Source organism: Microcaecilia unicolor, chromosome 6 (assembly GCF_901765095.1).
Source record: "Microcaecilia unicolor chromosome 6, aMicUni1.1, whole genome shotgun sequence".
NCBI classification, from domain to species: Eukaryota; Metazoa; Chordata; class Amphibia; order Gymnophiona; family Siphonopidae; genus Microcaecilia; species Microcaecilia unicolor.
Window position 1 is genome coordinate 311,929,682 of NC_044036.1, and position 15,421 is coordinate 311,945,102.

The 15,421-nt window shown below is 42.5% G+C and overlaps 1 protein-coding gene across 1 annotated transcript in view; it reads left to right on the forward strand.

Annotated features, from left to right (window-relative positions):
* The window catches only part of TNRC6C (trinucleotide repeat containing adaptor 6C), a 253,617-nt gene that overhangs the window by 150,760 nt on the left and 87,436 nt on the right, over positions 1-15,421 (forward strand). The window contains 2 exon segments of the mRNA XM_030208143.1: positions 4,636-4,755; positions 13,179-13,262. Coding sequence (XP_030064003.1) covers positions 4,636-4,755; positions 13,179-13,262 — 204 coding nt within the window.

Sequence of the window (15,421 nt, forward strand, 5' to 3'; positions counted from 1 at the left end):
TGTGTGATCTGTATGAGTCAAGGAAGTTGTTTGAACTGGTGCTGTCTGAGGTGACTTCACCTGATTATTCTCTTGTACCGTCTGCTGATTATGTAGTAGTTTTGTAAGTAATTCCAAGATCTTCAACTGTGAGGTAGAAGAAGAAGATGATTGAGCTTTTGAAGAAGTATGAGAGACTGAATGACGAGCTCTATGCTTTAAAGAGCTGTGATATGAATGAAAATCCGTTTTAGCACGTTTGCTCAAAGGCACATCCGATGAGGAAATAGAAGATGATCTCCTATGAGCATTCCTGTGAGAATGTTTTGAAAAATGTCTGTCTGGAAGCTTGACGGCATCGGGATGATCGGCTATGCAGAGAAAATCCTCGATGCCGATCGAGTCCACTGCTCGAAGTCGCAGAAGAATTTGAACGAGATCGGCTCCTCCGACCTCGACTTTGATGGTCAGCTGATTTCGAAGAGCGTCGATATCGACGTCTAGCTCCAGACCTGACATCGTCCTGATGAGCATCATGTTCTGCTTGTTGCCCATTAGACACAGTCTTATCCTGAACCTCGGGCCCTAAGGCAAGGGGGAGAGCAGGAGTGGAAGGCACCTGATCCCCGGGCACTAAGGCAAGGGGGAGAGCAGGGATAATATTCTCTTCCACCACATCTGGGGCATCCGTCGCTGACACAGACATGACAGAATTCTTATGAGAACTTACGGAAGAAGACTCCGACTGTACCGCTGAAGTTAAATATTATTGTAGCTTAAATGCCCTGATGTCCAAAGACTTTTGGGACATACTTCTACAGGCAAAGCAATTTTTAGTGTCGTGGGACTTCCCTAAACAGCAGACACATCTAAAATGAGGATCCGTGAGGGATAGTTTACGTGGACAAGTCACACATGGTTTAAAACCTGTTTTTTTCTGAGACATAACAAGTAGTGAAGGAAAACAACTATGAACAAGTGCCTGACTGACTAACTGACTGAGGCTGATAAATTAACTGCGGATCATTCTGTCAACGCGGAAAAAATAAAACTGTCTGGTCTGAGCTGTCAAATGCTATTTATACTGGGATTATGGGCGGGAATCCGCTAATTCTGTTTTTACTTTCTAAGTATCCTATTGGATGGCCGGGTCACGCACGTCACCGTGACGAATATTCAGGGGTGTGGCTAGAAGATCCTGTCCATGGAAAACGACAACCTGAAGCCAATGAAGACTTCTCAAAAATGTTCCCAGATCTGATCTATGCTTACCATATATCATTTTTGCTACAGTATTCTTCTATAAGAATTGCAGATGCCTCAGATTTGAGCAGCCTATATACAGTGAGTTACAGTAAGCAAGCTGGAACACCACCCTCTCTTGTACCACTAATTGCAAATGTTCTTGATCCCGTAAGTTTTTCATACATTGGATTTGTCTGTTTGATAAATACCTTCCACATCAATTTTATTTATTTATTTTATTGCATTTGTATCCCACATTTTCCCACCTATTTGCGGGTTCAGTGTGGCTTACAATACATTGTGAATGATGGAAATCCTATGTGTTACAGTACAATTATGGGTTACATTATGAGGAGGTATGGGAAGACAAAGTCAAGTCAAAACAACATTTGGAGCGTAGAAACTATGGAATGTTACAATGGGGAAAAGATAGGGCAATAGAACAATAGCACGAAAACCTTAAGGTATAGCAATTTTATATGTGGGTGGAGTATTCGGGGTAAGAGAATGTAGAAGAAAGTGTATTGATGCATTTCTGTTAGTGTGTATGGACTTCATGTGTTTTGATCCTTGCAATAAATTTTCTCAAAGAGATAAGTCTTTAATCGTTTGCGGAAGTCGGTTAGTCCGTAGATTGTTTTCAGGTTGCGTGGTAGTGTGTTCCAGAGTTACGTGCTCATATAAGAGAAGGTTGATGCATGCAGTACTTTGTATTTTATGCCTTTGCAGTTAGGGAAGTGGAGATTGAGGAAAGTTCGAGATGATCTTTTAGTGTTTCTGGGTGGTAGGTCTATTAAATCAGACATGTATGCAGGGGCTTCACCGTGGATGACTTTGTGGACTAAGGTGCATACTTTAAAGGTGATACGTTCCTTGAGTGGGAGCCAGTGCAGCTTCTCACGTAAGGGTTTTGCACTTTCGTATTTTGGTTTTCCGAAGATGAGTCTGGCTGCTGTATTCTGGGCTGTTTGAAGTTTCCTCAGTATTTGTTCTTTGCAGCCTGCGTATGAGTTACAGTAGTCCAGATGACTGAGTACAAGTGATTGCACTAGGCTGCGGAAGACGGATCTCAGAAAGAATGGTCTTATTCTTTTCAGTTTCCACATGGAGTAGAACATCTTTTTGGTTGTGTTGTTTGCGTGAGTCTCAAGTGTTAGGTGGCGGTCGATTGTGACTCCTAGGATTTTTAAAGTTTAATTTGATCTGTCATAGACAAATAACAGTCCAACAATACCCCTAAAACCCTCAAGGTAGTTTCCAAGACAAATGGCTTATCCGTAATACTTAGTTTTACCAGAGGAATCTTGGTCTTACCAATATTCAGATTTAATTTGTGTTGAATCGCCCATTGTTCCATCTATGCAAAACAGTTATATCCCCTATACTGTTGTCAAATGAATTGAATGATGGAAGCAAAATTGTAATATCTGCATATAGATATATATCATTCTTTGAAAAATCAAAAATTCCTCCTGAAGATGTCATCAGTACATTAAAAAGTATTGGAGAAAGGGGTGAACTCTGGGGAACCCCCTACTGTAGAATTCTAAGATTCTGAGGTCTATTGTCCTTTCTGAACTCTGTATACCCTTCTTAAGAATCTATCACCACTGACTAGCCAATCCCACCATACCAACATCTCTTAAAATATGTAATAAGATAGACTGCTCCACCAAGTCAAATGCTGAATATAAATCAAACTGCAGCAAAATGACTTGGTGGCATTGAGACATTAAACATAGTACTTGATCTAATAAAGAATTTAAAAGGGTCATAAATCCTGATGTGGTGTTAAAAGCAAATCATGTTGATCCAAATAAGACCCTCCATAATTTTCACAAACAAAGGAGTGTTTGCTGTGGGCCGATAATTACACACTTGTGAATCATCTATGTGGGAGCTTCCAAAATTGATTTAAAAAAAAGTCTTCCAAACTCTACAATTGTGATAAAAAGCCAAACCTTAAAAGCTAAAGGGGCTACTGTTAATGCTGCCCTAGAGCAAGTGTCCATCTGACAATGAGTTTGGAAAGTTTATTATAAGAAATTCATTCATACTTTGGAACCTTAAATTCCAACCAAATACAGTTCACTGGTACCGCAAGGTCACCACAATCAGGCCTAGCTAGGTCAAGATACTCCATTGAAACTGAGGTCAGTTGATTCAGCAAAGCCCTTATCTTTTCCTGGAAAAATAATGCAAGATCTTTCACTGTAGGTTCTAAAGAACAATTTGACTTTAGAACTAGACAATAATTCTAGTTTCATTAACATATTTATCAATAGAAATCAACAAAATAAAACATGGAAAAGAAAATAAGATGATACCTTTTTTATTGGACATAATTTAATACATTTCTTGATTAGCTTTCGAAGGTTGCCCTTCTTCCTCAGATCGGAAATAAGCAAATGTGCTAGCTTAAAACAGTTAGATGTTGATCAGTCCTCATCCAAATAGCTTTATAATCCTTTACAGCCTTTTTTAAATAACTTGTATCTGAATCCTGAGTTTTATTTCATCGACGCTGCAGTCACCGACATAATTGCTTTAACGCAACTAAACCAGAATTAAACCAAGGAGCACTAGATTTACGAAACCATACTTTTTCTGTTAGAGAGGCTACTTTATTAAGTACTTTTAATACTATCTCATTTTAGATATTAAATGTAATTTTCCCAATCATTCCTCCCTCCAAACTTCGTTAACAAGCTCCAGAAAGCATCAGAATCAATTTTTCCTCTTGTAACATAACATTCCCTACCCTTAAAGTTTGATTGTCCTTTGGAGATTCCCATTTTATAGATAGTATGCCCATTTAATTAAAACAAGGGAGGGGGTATAATAGAAAATATTGCAAAACTTGCTGCAATAACTATTTCATCCTGGGCCGTAGGTTGACAGTTGATTTGGTGAATGGGCACTCTCCCAGTAAGCATTCACAGCCCCCAGGGGCATGAGAAGGGAATTATTATTTTTTTCTTGTTTCTAGGATGAAAATATCTACAGAACTATATTTTTGTAAATTTATAGTACTATAATATTTTTTTAAGTGGATTTTCAACAAAAATTCTCATGTCAAGGTAATGTAAAGAAATTGATTTTGTTTGTAGCCTAGGATACCAAGGCAATAATTTCTGATATCCCATTTTATGGTGATCAAGGGTTTTGGACCAACAGTTGATTTTAATTTATTAGGATTTATTTACAGCCTTTTTGAACAAATTGAAGGTGGTGCACAGAATAAGTCAAAAATAGGCGATTACAACAGTAAAAATGTTCAAATAAGAGTACAGGGTATGGCATATGCTACATTAGAAAGCAATACAAAATAAAACATTTTAATAGACAGCATGTAATGTCTTAAAGAGCTGTGGTTTTGTATTAATGCAGTGGTGTGGTTTTATTTTACAGGTTCAAGCACAGCTTTTGCAGTTTGCAGCAAAAAACATTGGTCTCAATCCTGCACTATTAACCTCGCCAATTAATCCTCAGCATATGACGATGTTGAACCAGCTCTATCAACTGCAGCTGGTAAGTAAATTGAAATTTAGGGATCAATAACCAGTGAGGATAGGCTCCTGGCCAGTTAAATTGCTTGTGCAGGACTGTCTTCTGATATTCAGTAGCACTTAACTGTTTAGTGCCACTGAATATCATCAGCCCTAGCTGCTAAATTGAAAATCGCCTATTATGTGGGCAGTGTAGGGGCAGAGTTGCTGAATATTACACTTAACTGGTAAGCGAGCTGACGCATAAACCCTGGCATTGAATACATGGACATAATGTTGCTGCCAACAACAACAAAAAAAACGCTGACCACCGCCAGCTGGATATTTACCCCTTAGTGTCCAGACTTAATACATGACCAAATAAATTGGAGAAAAGTTTTCCCTGGTTGTTTATAATGGGGTAGACTCAAAAGAGGCACTTAAATTGCAAACACAAATTCTAGTTATTCCCATCTCTAGATCATTTATAAATATGATAAAAAGCAGCGTTCCTAGCAAAGACCCCTGGGAAATCCCACTATCTACTCTTCTCCATTGAGAATACTGACCATTTAACCCTACTCTGTTTTCTATCTTTTAACCAGTTTTTAATACACAATGAAACACTACCTCTTATCCCATGACTTTCTAATTTCCTAAGGAGTCTTTCATGAGGTACTTTGTCAGATGCGTTTTGAAAATGCAGGTACACAGTATCGACTGGCTCACCTTCATCCACATGTTTATTCACCCATTCAATAAAATGTAGTAGATTGGGAGGCAAGATTTCCCTTGATTAAATCATTGTTGACTGTCTCATTAATCCATGCTTGTGTATATGCTCTGTGATTTTGTTCTTTTTAATAGTCTCTATTTATTTATTTTTGTTTTTGTTACATTTGTACCCCGCGCTTTCCCACTCATGGCAGGCTCAATGCGGCTTACATATTATTTACAGGTACTTATTTGTACCTGGGGCAATGGAGGGTTAAGTGACTTGCCCAGAGTCACAAGGAGCTGCCTGTGCCTGAAGTGGGAATCGAACTCAGTTCCTCAGTTCCCCAGGACCAAAGTCCACCACCCTAACCACTAGGCCACTCCTCCACTATCATTTTGCCCGGCACCAACGTTAGGTTCACCGGTCTATAATTTCCTGGATCACCTCTGGAATCCTTTTTAAAAATTAGCATTACAATGGCCACCTTCTAATCTTCTGGTACTCTGCTTCTTTTTAAAGATAAATTACATATTACTAACAATAGCTCTGCAAGTTCTTTTTTTCAATTCTATCAGTACTCTGGGATGTGTATCACCTAGTCCAGGTGATTTGCTACTCTTCAGCTTGTCAAATTGTTCCATTACATCTTCCAGGTTTACAAAGATCCAGTTTCTCTGACTCGTCAACAATGAATACCATTTCTGTCACTGGTATCTCTCCCACAATTTCCTTGTTGAAAACCGAAGCAAAGAATTCATTTAATCTCTCTGCTGTGGCCTTGTCTTCCCTGAGTGTGCAGATGGAATATGTCAGCTTTTGGAAATGCTCATCTCTGGTATTTCATAGACAGAGTGGAGTGAAAATACACTGGAAGGTGTGCAAATAAGGTCAGCCTTTATTATGGCTTGACAGCTACACCGGGAGAATATCTCGACGTGCTGTTACTGCTGTTTCTTATTATTGGAGCATTTTTTATTTGATTGATGGTCAGCTTTGTCACGCCATAGTATTGTCTGTTAAGCCTTGACGTGTATTTGGTGCTTGATTGCATCACATTAGCTCAGCATCCTGTTCTTTTGATTCTTAACGCAAGCTACTAAGCTGAAACATGGTGCCTGTGTTGGGTACTCAAACTCTCTCCAGGGGTTCCTCAAGAAATTAAATTGTAGAATCTGTTTGTATAAACATATGTTTACATAAATCTTTCTTGAGGAACCCCTGGAGAGAGAGGATCCCTAGGGTTCCGTGGACTAAGTTGTGGTATTCTGCTAGCATTAAGTGCCTGTGTAGAGATCTTGTTGCAGTTGTGTTTATTTTATTTTTTCACTAGGTGGTGTATTGATGTTTTAGGGCACAGTGCAATATTCACAGTGGTACCTTTTCATGCATAAAGTTGTTGCTTTTCAAGTCTTGGGACTTAGTACTGTGCAGCCAAGCAGCTCTCAGACAGTTGGAGCAACCTGCGGTTCATGAAGAACCTGTTGACCTTGTAGTGCCCAATCTCATGAGCCAGCAAAATCAACAAGCTGTCTGAGAGTCGGAAGGGAGGGGGAAAGATGTGTGTCAGAGAAAGAGAGGGGCAGATGGGCTGCAGGCAAGTGGGAGAGGTGGGTGAAAGAGGCTGACTGGCTTCAGGTCTCTAAAGAGGTGTAGGTATCATCTGCTGACAACTCTTTTAATCTACTTTAATTCAGTTGCCTAAGAGACCTATATATATTTACTGAAGTTTGCACTGCTTAATTTTCTTTGTCACTATTGTTCAGCATTCAGTACCTTTTATTAAATTTAGATATTAAGATATGTATTATCTACAGCAATTTTGGTGCTCCTTTCTGCATGTTGTCAGGCAATTAAGGAATCAGGCCCGCCCTACCCCAGCCTTCCCCCCACCCACTTTAGCGTCCCCACACGAGTCACTGACTGCCTATGACTGCTTGGATGTCCTTTGGGTGCTGCATATACATGTACTTTGGATGCAAGACTTTTGTTGTCTGAACAAGTTATTTGTCCTAATCAGTGGTCAAAGGAAGGGTGAGGCTGCATCTAGAACTACTATTGCCAGATGGATTAAGAAGGCAGTTGTGTCGGCGTACCTCTTAAAAGGGAGGTCGGCCCTGTTACAGCTTAGAGTGCATTCCACCAGTAGCTAGGTGGCTTCATGGGCCATGAGTTCTCTTGTGCTGCCTCTGGAGATTTGCAAGGCAGTTGTCTGGTCATCCCTTCATTCTTTTGTGTGCCGTTATTAGGTGGATGTGCAGTTTCATCAGGATGTGGGAGACTACTGCTTTTGGAGTAAGAGTCTTGGAAATGGGAATCCCTCCCTTGATGGTCACTGTTTTGGTACTTCCCGTTTGTGCCAGTCTGAAGGGATGCTACAGAAGGATAAATTAGGTCTTACCTGCTAATTTGCTTTCCTTTAGTCCCTCCAGACAGGCACAGGGCCCACCTGATATGCTGTAGCTTGTGATGAATGTTCTTGGAATGCTGTGAGGAATTGGACGTAGCGTTTTGCAGTTATTAAAAAATAAAAAGAAAAGGAGAGAGAAAATGAGATAAATATTTTGATGAGAAAAGTGGTCAGTCTTGGGCCACACATAGGACACATTATTGTGTGAATGGGATGTAATTGTGAAACAGCAGCATACAGTTGTTCTGAATCAGTACTTAGGACCTAGTGTCTGAGAGGAAATCTTAGTAGTGTTCGGTTTAGCTCCTGCTTGGCTATTCGATAACTGACTCTGAGGACTGCACAGTATGGTTGTAACCGAACCCAGAAGTCAGAGGTGCTCGGTCTTCACCTGCTGGTTGGAATGCATAAACCCATCTGTGCAGGTCTGGAGGGAATAAAGGAAAGCAAATTAGCAGGTAAGACCTAATTTATCCTTGTATATTGATACTTTTCAAGTACTTAACCCATTAGTGCCCAACGTTCCCATATGGGATTTTATTATGGGAACATTGGGCACTAATGGGTTAAACATCTGTATCATATCTCCCCTTCCCTCCTTTCCTCTAGTCTAGGGTATACATATTCAAGTCATCAAACTTAAAAAAAAAAAACCAAAACTTAGAGGAGCAGTTGCAAAGGTCAAAAATTTACATCAGGTGTAGACATTGTGTAAAAATTCCGTCCTTGAAGCACAAACTATTACGTATTGCAGATGGTAGGCCAACAACAGCCAGCATGGTTAATAAGTGAGGTGAAGGAGGCTGTTAAAGCTAAAAGAACATACTTCAGAAAATGAAAGAAGGATCTAACTGAAGATAATAGGAAACAGCATATGGAATGACAAGTCAAATGTCATGCTGATAAGGAAAGTAAAGAGCAACTTTGAAAAAGAATTGTAACTTGCAGGCAGAACACACAACTTTTTTTTTAATCAAGGCAAGAATCTGGTAAAAATCAGTTGGACCACTAAAAGATCGAGGGGTAAAAGGAGCGCTTAGGGTGGACAAGGCAGTAGTGGAGAGACAAAATGAATTCTTTGCAAGACAGATAAAGACCATATGACCTATCCAGTGTGCCCATCCATGCCATCTACTCTTCCTGTCACACCCTTAGAGAACCTATGCACTTGTGTCAAACTTTCTTGAATTCAAATACTGTTTTCTTCTCCAGTACTTCCACTGAGCAGACAGTCCATGAATTCACTACCCTTTCTGTGAAGAAGTATTTGCTCAGGTTACTTCTAAGTGTATCCCCTTTCACCTTCATCCTATGCCCCCTCGTTCCAGAGCTTCCTTTCAAATGTACATGTGTATTTAAATATCTATCATAACTCCCCTCTCACACCTTTCTTCCAAAGTATGCACATTGAGATATTTGTCCCCATACACTTTGAGAAAGACCACTGACCATTTTAGTAGCCGCCCTCTGGGCCTACTTCATCCTATTGATATCTTTTTGAAAGTGTGATTTCCAGAATAACGGTATTCTAAATGAGGTCTCTGTACAGTCTTGTATACAGGGGCATCTATCATCTCTTTTTTCCTATTGGCCCTATGCACCCAAGCATCCTTCTAGCTTTTGCCATCGCCTTTTTTTGTCCACATTAATTAGTGTCCAATGTTCCCATCAATCTGTTCCAATATGGCTTATTACAGGAACATTGGACACTAAAGGGTTAAGATCATACCCAAGTCCTGTTCCTCTTTCATGCACAGAAGTTCTTCACCCTCTAAACTGTATCATTCCATCGGGGTTTTGCAGGCCGAATGCATGACACTAATTCAGGAACTAAAGCAAATCTCTGTAAATCTGGACGATGTAATAGGGCAATTTGACAAACTAAAGAGTAGCAAATCACCTGGACAGGAAATTACGGGTGAGCCTGACATCAGTGTCGGGCAAAATGGCTGACAGACAATATTATCTCTCCACACCAGACATCACTGCCGAAACCCAGGCCAAAGTATCGGCTTGCTTATCCGACATTGCTGCCTGGATGTCCAACCGCCACCTGAAACTGAACATGGCCAAGACCGAGCTTATTGTCTTCCCACCCAAACCCACTTCCCCTCTCCCTCCTCTCTATATCTCAGTCGATACGACCCTCATCGTCCCCGTCTCATCTGCCCGCAACCTCGGAGTCATCTTCGACTCCTCCCTCTCCTTCTCTGCGCATATCCAGCAGATAGCCAAGACTTGTCGCTTCTTCCTCTACAACATTAGCAAAATTTGCCCTTTCCTCTCTGAGCACACCACCCGAACTCTCATCCACTCTCTCATTACCTCTCGCCTTGACTACTGCAACCTACTCCTCACTGGCCTCCCACTTAGCCATCTATCCCCTCTTCAGTCCGTTCAGAACTCTGCCGCACGTCTTATCTTCCGCCTGGACCAATATACTCATATCACCCCTCTCGTCAAGTCACTTCACTGGCTTCCGATCAGGTACCGCATTCAGTTCAAGCTTGTCCTACTGACCTACAATTCATTCGATCTGCTGCCCCTTCTTACCTCTCTACCCTCATCTTTCCTTATGTTTCTTCCCGTAACCTCCGCTCTCAAGACAAATCCCTCCTCTCAGTACCCTTCTCCACCACTGCCAACTCCAGGCTCCGCCCTTTCTGCCTTGCCTCACCCCATGCTTGGAATAAACTTCCTGAGCCCATACGCCAGGCCCCCCTCCCTGCCCATCTTCAGATCCTTGCTCAAAGCCCACATCTTCAGTGTCGCCTTCGGCACCTAACCACTACACCTCTATTCAGGAAATCTTGACTGCCCCAACTTGACATTTCGTCCTTTAGATTGTAAGCTCCTTCGAGTAGGGACTGTCCTTTGTTAAACTGTACAGCGCTGCGTAACCCTAGTTGCGCTCTAGAAATGTTAAGTAGTAGTAGTATTATAAAGAACAAAATTGTTGAACAGATACATAGGTATGGATTAATGGGACAAAGCCAACTTGGATTTAGCCAGGGGAAATCTTATCTCAACAATGTGCTACATTTTTTGTAAAGGTGAGTAAACGTGGATAAAAGTGAGACAGTTGATGTAGTGTATCTGGATTTTCAGAAGGCATTCGATATAGTACCTCATGAACGACTCCTGAGGGAAATTAAAAAGTCATGGAATAGGAGGCAATGTCCTGTTGTGGATTAAGCACTGGTTATAAGGTAGTTGAGAAAACTTAAGTAAATAGTTCCCCAGGGATCTGTTAAATGACCTGAAAACAGGAATAATGAGTAAGGTGATCAGATTTGCTGATGATGGTTATTCAAAGTTGTGAAATCACGAGAATTGTGAGAAATTGTAAGAGAACCTTATGAGGCTGGGAGATTGGGCATTCAAATGGCAGACAAAATGTAGTGTAAGCAAGTACAAAGTGATGCATGTGGTGAAGAAGAACTCAAACTATAGCCATATAAGATTCCACATTTGGAGTCACTGCCCAGGAAAAGGATCTAGGTGCCATCATTAATAATACTTTGAAATACTCTTTTAGGATCTTGCCCAGGTACTTGTGACCTGGATTGGCCACTTTTGGAAAAAGATCACAAGTACCTGGCAAGATCCCAAAACAGGACAATACATTTTATGCTGCTTATCCTAGAAATAAGCAGTAGATTTTCCCCAAGTCCATTTTAACAATGGCTTATGGACTTTTCTTTTAGGAAACTATCTAATCCTTTTTTAAACCCTGTTAACTGCTTTTACCACTTAACCTTATTCTCTGCTTTCTGTTCAATAACCAATTCCTAATCTACAGAAGGACATTGCCTCCTATCCCATGACTTTTTAATTTTCTCAGGAACTTTGTAAAAAACTTAGATACGCTACATCAACCGGCTCACCTTTATCCATGTTTATTCACGTCTTCAAAAAATGAAGCAAAGACTTCCCTTGGCTGAAAGCATTCTGAATCTGTCCCATTAAACCGTGTTTGTGTTCCATAATTTTATTCTCTATAACAGTTTCCACTGTTTTACCCAGCACTGATGTCAGGTTACCAGTCTGTAATTTCCTGGATCACCCCGGAACCCTTTTTAAAATTCAGCGTCATTGACCAGCTTCTAGTCTTCAGGTACTACAGACCTGAAGATTGGTTGGGTGTCTTAGCTTTGACATAGGATAGCATAAGAACTGAAAGCACCATCAGACCCACTTAAGTGATGTGAATTCAGCAGTGAGCTTTTTTCTCTGTCCCTCTTCTGGCAAGGGGACATTAACCTACTTGTGTGGCTTGGTCTAGCAGTACTAAAGGAAGGGAAAGAAGATGAATAGGTAAGTTTAAAAATTTCACTTTTTTTTTTACCATTAGCTAAGCTGGCTGATACATTTAAAGATTTCTACCTGATCCTCATGAACACAGTAGTAGCAGCCCAGATGATCGCATATAAAATGATTAAAACAAAAACCCCCAAACCACCCAATGTTCTCCCCATAAATACTGAACACTCAAAGGACAGAGTTTGGAAGTCTTAATTTAAAAAAAAAAAAAAAAAAAGCAAACACACAAAACAATCTATTCATTTGTATCAAAATTGGAGACATGCTCCTAAAACTGGCTCTTGGGATTATTTAAAAGCAAATTATCAGCATTCAGCTGATGATGCTTATTCAACTGCCTCATGCATTCTACGGGTTTCCCAACAATTGGAACAATCAGTTGTATATCTTCTGCATATAAATAGGTTGTGAGGCCCAAAGAACAAATCAAGGTGAATGGTCTTGTATACAAGTTGAAAAGACTGATGAGTCAGAATGTCTGTGGTCTCCAAGGTAATGCTATTCAACTAGATCTAACATCATTACTCAAAAATGAACTGTCAGCCTGAAAGAAAAGATCTAGTCCAAGGCAAAACCATCAGTACCCACCTCCTGACAACATTACTGAAACTGAATGATCTTCCAGATCAAATGCACATGATGTGATAATTTGAGTTTAAAAGGGTTTTTATTAAATGACCCCAAGATTACATACTATATTGTTTATTTGTATTTTACCGAACCGGAGCCTGCCTCTACGGTATTGTGTAAGCCACATTGAACCTGCAACTAAGTGGGGAAAATGTGGGGTATAAATGTGTTAAATAAAATATAAAAGGTATCAGGTGAGTTCCCACCTAGGATAATTCCCACTTAATAGGGACAGTTGCTAGCACCATATGCATCTGTTAATTTTCCTAGAATTATGTTGGTAAAATAGATTCTAAAACCTGATAATGGTTTATAGTTGATTCTGAAGTATATGTATGAATCTCTTAAATGGCACATTACCTTACATCTTCTTACTTTGAAACTGCAGGCATACCAACGTTTACAAATCCAGCAGCAGATGTTACAGGCTCAGCGTAATGTTTCTGGACCCATGAGACAACAGGAGCAGCAAGTAGGTGAACTTGCTATCTTAGCTTTTCCTCTTTCTACCGACAGTACTGTCCTTTCCATTCTGGTGCTTCCCAAATGGTGATGTAATTATTTTCCTGTAATCAGCTAGAGTTAGGCCATAGAAAGCACAATGTTCTACTCTTTCATACTTTTGTATGTGTGATTACAAGGGCCACCATACCACAGAAATGGGTCGTGTGACCACTTATCGACAAGTTGGAAAAATTTAAAATATTCTTGGAAAGCTTAGAAGACCTTTCTGCATATTTGCAGTACAACTTACATTCTCCGAGGACAAGCAGGCTGCTTGTTGTCACTGATGGGTGACGTCCATGGCAGCCCCTCCAATCGGAAACTTTACTAGCAAAGGCCTTTGCTAGCTCTCGCGCGCCCATGTGCACCGCGCATGCGCGGCCGTCTTCCTGCCCGAACCGGCTCGTGTTTATCAGTCTTCTTTTGTCCACGCTCGGGATGGTCGTGTTTTGCCGCCGTTTCGTGCCCCTCAAGTTGACCCTCGCACGTCTTCGCGATTTCGCTAAAAAAAAAAAGAGAGAGAGAGAGACCTTTCGGTCTTGTCCCTTCCCGTGTGTCCAGTTTTTTCCCCAGCGTAAGTTTCCTTTCGCTTTCGGGATCGGCCTTTTTTTTTTTGGCCTCGGTACGGGTTTTTCTCTCCCTTATTTTTGGTGCCTTTCGTCATCATCGCGAATTTTGATTTCACCGGCGTGATTTTTCCGCCCATGTCATCGAAGTCTCTCAGCGGCTTCAAAAAGTGCACCCAGTGCGCCCGGGTAATCTCGCTCACTGACAGGCACGCTTCGTGTCTTCAGTGTCTGGGGGCTGGGCACCGCCCGCAGACCTGCGGTCTTTGTGCTGTTTTACAAAAGAGGACTCAGGTAGCGAGATTGGCCCAGTGGAACGTGTTGTTCTCGGGCTCTTCGTCGACAACAGCACGGGACGTATCGAGTGCATCGACGACAGCATCAAAGTCTTCGATCGAGGCTTCGACCCTCTGCATCGTCGGTACCGAGACATCGGAAGGCTGCGTCGACGTCGGTGGTACCGGGACCTCCGCTGTTGCTGATGTCGTCGGACGGTGGTGCTTCGACTGGAGTGCAGGTGAGGGCTGTCCATTCCCCTGCTGGTGGCGATGAGCCCTCGGGTGGGTCTCCTCCCGCCCTGAGGGCTCCTGCGTTACAGCCCCCCCCCCCCCCCCCGAGACCGACCTTCTTCGGCCTCGGCCCCGAGGAAGAGACTGTTGGATTCTACGTCCTCCTCGTCGGTACCGGGAAGCTCCGGTGATATGCTTCATTTGAAGAAATCAAAGAAGCATCGACACCGGTCTCCTTCCCGCCTCGGTGCCGAGGGAGTCGGCGCCCAGTAGGCATCGGCACCGGGAGGACCGCTCACCCTCTGTTCAGGAGGTGTCGATGCGCTCCCCCTTGGACAGCCCGGAACAGACTCTGACCTCGACGCCTGCATCGGCTTCCCAGTCTTTCTCCACAGCCGCTCTGCACGAGAGTCTCCGGGCCGTTCTTCCAGAGATTCTGGGAGAGCTGTTGCGCCCTTCCCCTCCGGTACCGGGGGTGCTTGCGCCACCGGTACCGTCGAGTGAGGCGCCGGCTGGCCCCTTGCCCGGGGTGAGGTCTCCGACATCGGTACCGCTTGCGGCCGCCTCCCAGGAAGACTCCCCGACGACGTTGGTGGAGGGAGCTTCGCCGGTGCTGGCGAGGGAGTCTACCTCTCGACGCTCCCACCGTGGCCGTGTTTCCACGGAGTCGAGTCGGGCACGGCTTCAGACACAGGTTCATGAACTTGTGTCTGACACCGATGGTGAGGCCTCGTGGGAGGAGGAGGAGGACATCAGATATTTCTCGGACGAGGAGTCTGATGGCCTTCCTTCTAATCCCACTTCCTCCCCTGAAAGGCAGCTCTTTCGCGGCCTTTGTCCGGGAGATGTCTAAGGCCATCCCCTTCCCGGTGGTTGTGGAGGATGAGCCCAGGGCTGAAATGTTTGAGCTCTTGGACTATCCTTCTCCACCTAAGGAAGCGTCCACAGTACCCATGCATCATGTCCTAAAAAAGACATTGCTGGCGAACTGGACCAAGCCTCTAACTAATCCCCACATTCCCAAGAAAATCGAATCCCAGTACCGGATCCAT